The sequence below is a fragment of the Musca vetustissima genome, unplaced genomic scaffold (assembly GCF_032173495.1).
Source record: "Musca vetustissima isolate MV318-11 ecotype Yass unplaced genomic scaffold, APGP_CSIRO_Mvet_v1 utg10841, whole genome shotgun sequence".
Lineage (NCBI taxonomy): Eukaryota > Metazoa > Arthropoda > Insecta > Diptera > Muscidae > Musca > Musca vetustissima.
In genome coordinates, this window is record NW_026883530.1 from 155,777 (window position 1) to 163,432 (window position 7,656).

Below are 7,656 nucleotides of genomic sequence, written 5' to 3' on the forward strand. Positions count from 1 at the left end.
GCATTTTTGGCGATTCTTGAAGAAAACGACAGCTTTGAAGAGGCTACCACTGGCTGCAGTCATTGCATGCATGGTCATAAAATCTAAGGTTTGTAATTCTCTGTCTATTTGCAAACACATAGCGTCAGAAAGACGGACGGACGGACGGACAGACATGTATGCATTAAACGACCAGCACACGACATTTGTCCAGCTCCAACAGAGCCAGCCATCTAGCCACCCAACCAACCAATAATAATGTCAGACAACTTCTTTAGCATTTCGTCTAAGTTTAAATGCTAATCGCATGGAAAATGCAGTCAGGCACGCACACTGGCAGCGGCGGGTGCATGGCTCTGCTGCTGCAGCATTGCAACAACTTAACTCAAGCGATGATGAGTAAATATTGTTAAAATCCGTGATCAGACGGACGAACTGGCAGGCTGGCTGGCTGTTGTCTTGACGACAAGCTGTACGACGTGTGCCAGTAATGCAAGTAACATTTAAAAAAGAAAAATAGTCAATGATGCCACCAATCATCCTCCCCATCCCATTCCAATCGTATGAGATTCACACACATACACACTAACATATTTACTTACAAACATTTATTTGACAGATATTACAGTGATACGAGTTAGGTGGTCAAATGCTGATGTTTTGGACATCGAAGAACTTCTTAACGGCTGAAAATTCTCGGCAACGACATTCGGTATTAGCCGTTTATTAATTTCAAACTATGAACTTTTTACAGAAAACAAAACAAAAAAATTAAAAACTTGTCTTTACATGCGTGGCGTCTTCATAATTCTATTCTTAACATTACAAAACAATAACAAAAAGTTGTATACCTTGCAATGTCGTCAATTTTGAAAAAAACAAAAAATAGTCGGATGGGATTTTTACAAAAAAATATTCTCTCAAACAACATTAAAATGGATTTAAAAAATATATAGTTGCTTTTAAAAATCGTAATGGGCGGAGATTTTTTAAAATATTTCTTAAAACCCAAACTTTTGGTATATATTTTAAAATATTGTTCTCAACAAATCTTTCTTTCAAGGACTTGACAAAATTTGGAATTTTTCTACACCCCAAACATGTATTATTTTAAAGAATATTTTTCTAGGGATCATAACAGGTGTTAACTTTTCATGAAATATTTTATGGGGACCGTCAACCGTTTTTTGAAGAATATTTTATAGACTCCATAACAGACGCGGATTTTGTAAGGAATATTTTTAGAGGCCATAAACAATGTGGATTTTTTATAGAACACTTTTTAAAACGGAATGGAATTTTTAAGGAACAGGAATGGATATTTTAAGGAATATTTTTAGAGACCATACCAGGCGTGGATTTATTAAATAAATTTTCATAAGGACCATAACAGGCGTTAATTATACACTTTACCACACTGTGTGCATTTGTTTGTAACAGGCAAACGAGATAGACACATGGCTCCTTTTGAGAATATGCATAGAATCTCTTTCTGTGTCGATTTATGTATGTTCGTCCGTCCGTCTATTGATGTTAAATTGTAAACAAAGTACAGATCGCATTTATCATCCGATTGAAATTTGGTACAAGTCACTTATTTAGCCCAAGGTCGAACACTACTGAAATTGGAGAAAAATCGGTTCAGATTTATTTAGCATCAAATTTGGCACCAAAGTCATTCAATTTGCACGAATTTTGGCACAGCGTATTGAATTAACTCTAGAATGATGTGTACTCAGTTTCGTGAAAATCGGTTCAAATTTAGATATAGCTCCCATATATAGTTTAGCCCGATTTTAGGTACATGGTGCACTAATGTCCCTGAAAATCTTGAGATTTGCACGACTTTTGGCATAGCGTACTGAATTGAGTGTAGAATGACGTGTGCTAAGCTTCGTGAAAATCGGTTCAAATTTAGATATAGCTCCCATATGTAGTTTCATCCGATTTTATGTAATTGGTCCACCAAAGTCCCTATATATCTTTCGATGTGCAGAAATGGTGCACTAATGTCCCAGAAAATCATGAGATTTGCACGGCTTTTGGCATAGCGTACTGAAGTGAATGTAGAATGACGTGTGCTAAGTTTCGTGAAAATCGGTTCAAATTTAGATATAGCTCCCATATATAGTTTCGCCCGATTTTAGGTAAATGGTGCACCAAAGTCCCTGAAAATCGTTCGATTTGCACGAATTTCGGCACAGCGTAGTGAATTGAGTCTAGAATGAGGTGTGTTAAGTTTCGTGAAAATCGGTCCAGATTTCGATATAGCTCCCATATATAGCTTCGCCCGATTTTATGTTATTGGTGTTCCAAAGTCCATGCAAATCTCTTGATTTGCACCAATTTTGGCATAGCGTACTTAATTAAGTCTAGAATGATGTGTGCAAAGTTTCGTGAAAATCGGTCCACATTTAGATATAGCTCCGATATATTTTCATCCGATTTAAGGTAATTGGTGCACCAAAGACCCTATATATCTGTCGATTTCACAAAATTTGACACAGCGTAATGTGTGCTAAGTTTCATGAAAATCGGTTCAAATTTAGATATAGCTCCCATATATAGTTTCGCCCGATTTTAGGTAAATGGTGCACCAAATTCCCTTCAAAACTTTTGATTTGCACGAATTTTGGCATAGCGTACTTAATTAAGTCTAGAATGATGTGTGCAAAGTTTCGTGAAAATCGGTTCAGAATAAGATATAGCTCCGATATATTTTCATCCGATTTAAGGTAATTGGTGCACCAAAGACCCTATATATCTGTCGATTTGCACGAAATTTGACATAGCGTACTAAATTGCGGTTATAATAATGTGTGCAAAGTTTCGTAAAAATCGGTTCAGATTTAGATATAGCTCCCATATATAGTTTTGCCCGATATGAGGTAAATGGTGCACCAAAGTCTCTGAAAATCATTCGATTTGCACGAAATACGTCATAGCGTTCTTAATTAAGTCTACAATGATGTGTGCAAAGTTTCGTGAAAATCGGTTCAGATATAGATATAGCTCCCATATATAGTTTCACCCGATATTAGGTAAATGGTTCACCGAATTCCCTGCAAATCTTTTGATTTGCACGAATTTTGGCATAGGTTACTGAATTAAGTCTAGAATTATGTTGCTAAGCTTCGTGAAAAGATCCAATTAGTCTCTGGCAAGTTTCCCTGAAATCGGTTCAGATATAGATATATAACAAAAACGAGACGTCTGTTGAATACATATGTAGAATATACCTATAGTGGTGAAGGGTATCATATAGTCGGCCCAGTCCGACTTTACCGCTTTACTGGTTTTAACAAAAATTGTTTCTTACCAATACATGGATAAAAATTAAATTTTTAGAGATGGATTTTAATAAAACAAATTTTTAGGAGCCATAGCACCCATGGTTTTTATGGGTACTTTAGGCCGTAGATGTTTTAAAAATCGTTTTTAGGGCGTTGATTTTTTAAAGATAATTTTTAGGGCGTGGATTTTTGAAAGATAATTTTTAGGGCGTAGATTTATGAAAGATAATTTTTAGGGCGTGGATTTTTTAAAGATAACTTTTATTGATTTTCGAAGATATTTTTATGGCGCGATCTTAGCTGTGACAAATTCAGATTTATTTACCAACTTATTTGTTGTTTTTGTTGCCGCCGGCCCCTCGACTCGAATTTTTGTGCTTAATTGTTCATAACTTCTGCTTCTTCTTCTTACCTACGCATATTTTATATTTAATGTCAATTGATGGCGTTTTATGTACGTGTATTTGTATTGAAAAATATCAGCATCGCTCGCTTCGGCAAAAAGTAAATATCAAAACAGAGAAATATGCAATTTTGATTGGAATATGTTTTACAAATAACTTGGCGACATTTTGGTCAAGGACTAATTGCCATCTATGGGGGTGGCAATAAACATTTGTTTGACAAATGTCACATTTGAAACATTGTTGTAAATTAATTTGAATTCATCTACACGAGGATGGGCATTGGAAGTAATCAATCATGTGATACAAAAAATAATAATAAAATATTTAGGAAATATCATTGCAAGAAAAAATAAAATAAAATTAAAAATGTATTAATAATAATGTTTAAAAAAAAATTAAATATACAACGGTATATGATATAAAAATAATTTGATATGTATATAAAAGGTAGGAATATGTACAGAGATGCAATAAATTAAAGAGCCATTGGGAATGGCAATCAATTCAAAGGCTTCTACACATTGGGAATAATGAGGATGGTAATGGTAATTCCGTGTGTGTTCATAAATAACCAATCGAAGTTGAACAGGTTTTCGTGACACTCATAACCGACATTCCAAAACAACAGCAGCTGCAGCAGCTATCAGCGCCACTTTCAGCTGCCGTTTGTCCAGTTAACAGCCATTAGCACAGCTAAAGTACTTGTTTGGACATGGCAACAGATTCAATATTTTTTTGGGAGAGTTTTGAAATTTTATATTTTTTTGAAGAAGAAATAATTCAGAGATACCAGAACTTTGTTAAAAACATGTTTCTTTCACATATAAAACAATTGCATACAAGACATTACCCAACAAGTCAAAGTACAACTTGATTAAAGGAAATATTTTCAAAATAAATTATAACCAGAAATTGTAGGTTGTATATAAGGAGACCATCAAAATTCAAAATTTGGGAATTGAAATTGAATTTATGAATTAAAATTGGAATTTTAATTTTGACAATTAGAAACGGAACTGTCTGGGTAATGTTTTTAATAACGGAATAGAAATGCCAAGTAAAAAAAAAATTACAGTGAGTTTAGCTAGACGGTAATGGGTGTTAAAATGTTTATACCCTTCACCACACTGTGGTATTATGTCTTTGTGCATATGCTTGTAACAGGCAAAAGGAAACGAGATAGACACATGGTTCCTTTCGAGAATATGCATAGAATCACTTTCTGAGTCAATTTATATCCGTTCGTCCGTCCGTCTGTAGATGTTAAATTTTAAACAAAGTACAGGTCGCATTTATGATCCGATTTGGATGAAATTTGGCACAGGTCACTTATTCGGCCCAATGACGAACCCTATTGAAATGGAGAAATATCGGTTCAGATTTAGATATAGCTCCCATATATATTTTCGTCCGATTTTATGTAAATGGTGCACCAAAGTCCGTATATATCATTCGATTTGCACGAAATTTGGCATAGCGTACTGAATTAAGTCTAGAATGATGTCTGCTAAGTTTCGTGAAAATCGGTTCAGATTTAGATATAGATCCTATATATATATTTTCGTCCAATTTTAAGTAAATGGTGCACCAAAGTCCCTATATATCTCTCGATTTGCACGAAATTTGGCATAGCGTACTGAATTATGTAAAGAACGATGTGTGCTACGTTTCATGAAAATCGGTTCAGATTTAGATATAGCTCCCATATATATTTTCGTCCGATTTTATGTATTTGGTGCACCAAAGTCCCGAAAGTCACGAAATTTGGCACAGCGTAATGAATTAGGTCTATAATGATGTGTGTCAAGTTTCGTGAAAATCGGTTCAGATTTAGATATAGCTCCCATATATATTTTCGTCCGATTTAAGGAAAATGGTGCACCAAAGTCCTTATATATTTCGATTTGCACGAAATTTGGCACAGCGTAATGAATTAGGTCTATAATGATGTGTGTCAAGTTTCGTGAAAATCGGTTCAGATTTAGATATAGCTCCCATATATATTTTCGTCCGATTTAAGGTAAATTGTGTACCAAAGTCCCTTAATATCTTTCAGTTTGCACAATATTTGGTACAGTGTAATGAATTAGGTCTAGAATGATGTGTGTTAAGTTTCCTGAAATCGGTTCAGATTTATATATAGCTTCTGTATCTGACCAAATGAAAAATTTTGTATTTGTTGCAGAATGACATGTTTATTGATCCAATTTCATTTTACTGGTCCTTTAAAATGCGACGTGTGTTAGGTTTCATCTGTTGAATATACCCAAAGTGGTGAAGGGTATCATATAGTCGACCCCGTCCGTCTTTACTACTTTCCTTTCTGTTTTTTTTTTTGAAATTTACGTTGGTTAAGGTCTTTGAAATTACTTTTTTACGAGTCCACACCAAAAATATCCTATAAAACATCGACCCCAATTTGGATCTCTTAAAAAACTACACCTTCAAAAATCCACATTTGTTCAGGTCCAAAAAATATTCTTTACCTTTATTCAGTATGTTCACATGACATTTTTAAAACCAGTGTATACAAAAGACTTAAGACACAAACGCCCATCAAACATGTTTTGGATTTGCCAAAATTCAATTGAATTCGATTTCCATACTAAATAGAGGGCTTACGAAACACCCAACAAATAACAAAACAAGTATAGAAATAATTAACAATTCCGTTATATTTTAATAATTGAAAGCAAAATTCAAAACGATCAAACATTGAGAAACAAGTTCAAACTTTCAAGCAAAAGACAAGTTTCTTCCTCTAGAATTAGAAATTCCATTCGAATACAAATTTTCACTATAAATAGGCGAAAGTATCAGCCAGAAAGTATCCAGAACGTTTTCAACCATCCAAGGATAAACAAAACCCACAATTCCAAGCAACATGAAATTCATCATTGTCTTCGCTGCTCTCTTCGCCGTCGCCATGGCCGGTGGTAATCCCGATGTCCAAATTGTCAAGTTGGAGAGTGATGTTGGTCCCGAAAGCTTCCAATACACCGCCGAAACTTCTGATGGTACATACGAAACTGCCGCTGGTCATTTGGAAAATGCTGGCAGCGAACATGAAGCTATCAAGGTTACCGGTTCCTACAGCTGGGTTGATGAAAAGACTGGCGAAAAATTCACCGTTGAATATGTTGCCGATGAAAACGGTTACCAACCCAAGGGTGCCCATTTGCCCGTTGCCTAAATAAATTACGAATTGTTTGGAATTTTTATTGAAATAAATAAAGAAAAAGCAATTGAAATATAGAACAAACTAAATGAAAAGTGTGTACTGATTTTTTCTTGTAATGGGAAAATAAAAGTAAAAAATATTTTAACAAAAAAAAATAAAGAAAATACAAATTAATTTGAAAAATCCACGGCTCTATGTTTGGTGGTTCTTGAAAAAAAATATATAAAAAATACATGCCTCTTAACCCTTTATGGCCCAATGTTGCCCACGGGCAACAAAATATTCTAGAGCTTATCTATACTAATAAAAGAGTAAAGTGATTAACTGACTGATTTAACGATACATCAACGCCCAGACGAAACGGCTGAAGCTAGATTTTTGAAATTTTGGGTGAGGGTCACACTTGGTCCAAAGGTGACAGGTTAGGCTGGGTTTTTGGAAATTCGTACTAGAACGGTACAAAAGGTAGTAAATGTGATACCATTTGTATTTGGCGAACCGGTAGAGCTAGAACTCTTATACTCACTGATGGAGTGTAGAATAGATATAGCAAATGGTTTTTTGGACATTCGAACAATAAGTATGTGAAAAGTACTAAACTGTACTAAATTTGGTACAATTTTGTAGCATGTGAATGGGATAGGAATAGGGTATAATAGGGTTGAGATGTAGGGTCTATTTAAGGAGATGGTTTTGAAAGCGTGTACTTATGTGTACGAAAAGTACTATATGGTACTATATTTGGTACAAATTCCAGTTCGAGCTGCAATAGTGGAATTTGAAATTTACATTACCG

General features: G+C 34.7%; 1 protein-coding gene across 1 annotated transcript; it reads left to right on the forward strand.

The window, feature by feature from the left end:
- Nucleotides 1–6,561: 6,561 nt before the first annotated feature.
- Nucleotides 6,562–6,894, forward strand: LOC133330459 (larval cuticle protein 65Ab1-like). Its single transcript, XM_061538894.1, has one exon. The coding sequence runs from the start codon at nucleotides 6,564–6,566 to the stop codon at nucleotides 6,870–6,872; it is 309 nt and encodes a 102-aa protein (XP_061394878.1). The 5' UTR covers nucleotides 6,562–6,563; the 3' UTR covers nucleotides 6,873–6,894.
- The last annotated feature ends 762 nt before the right edge of the window (nucleotides 6,895–7,656 follow it).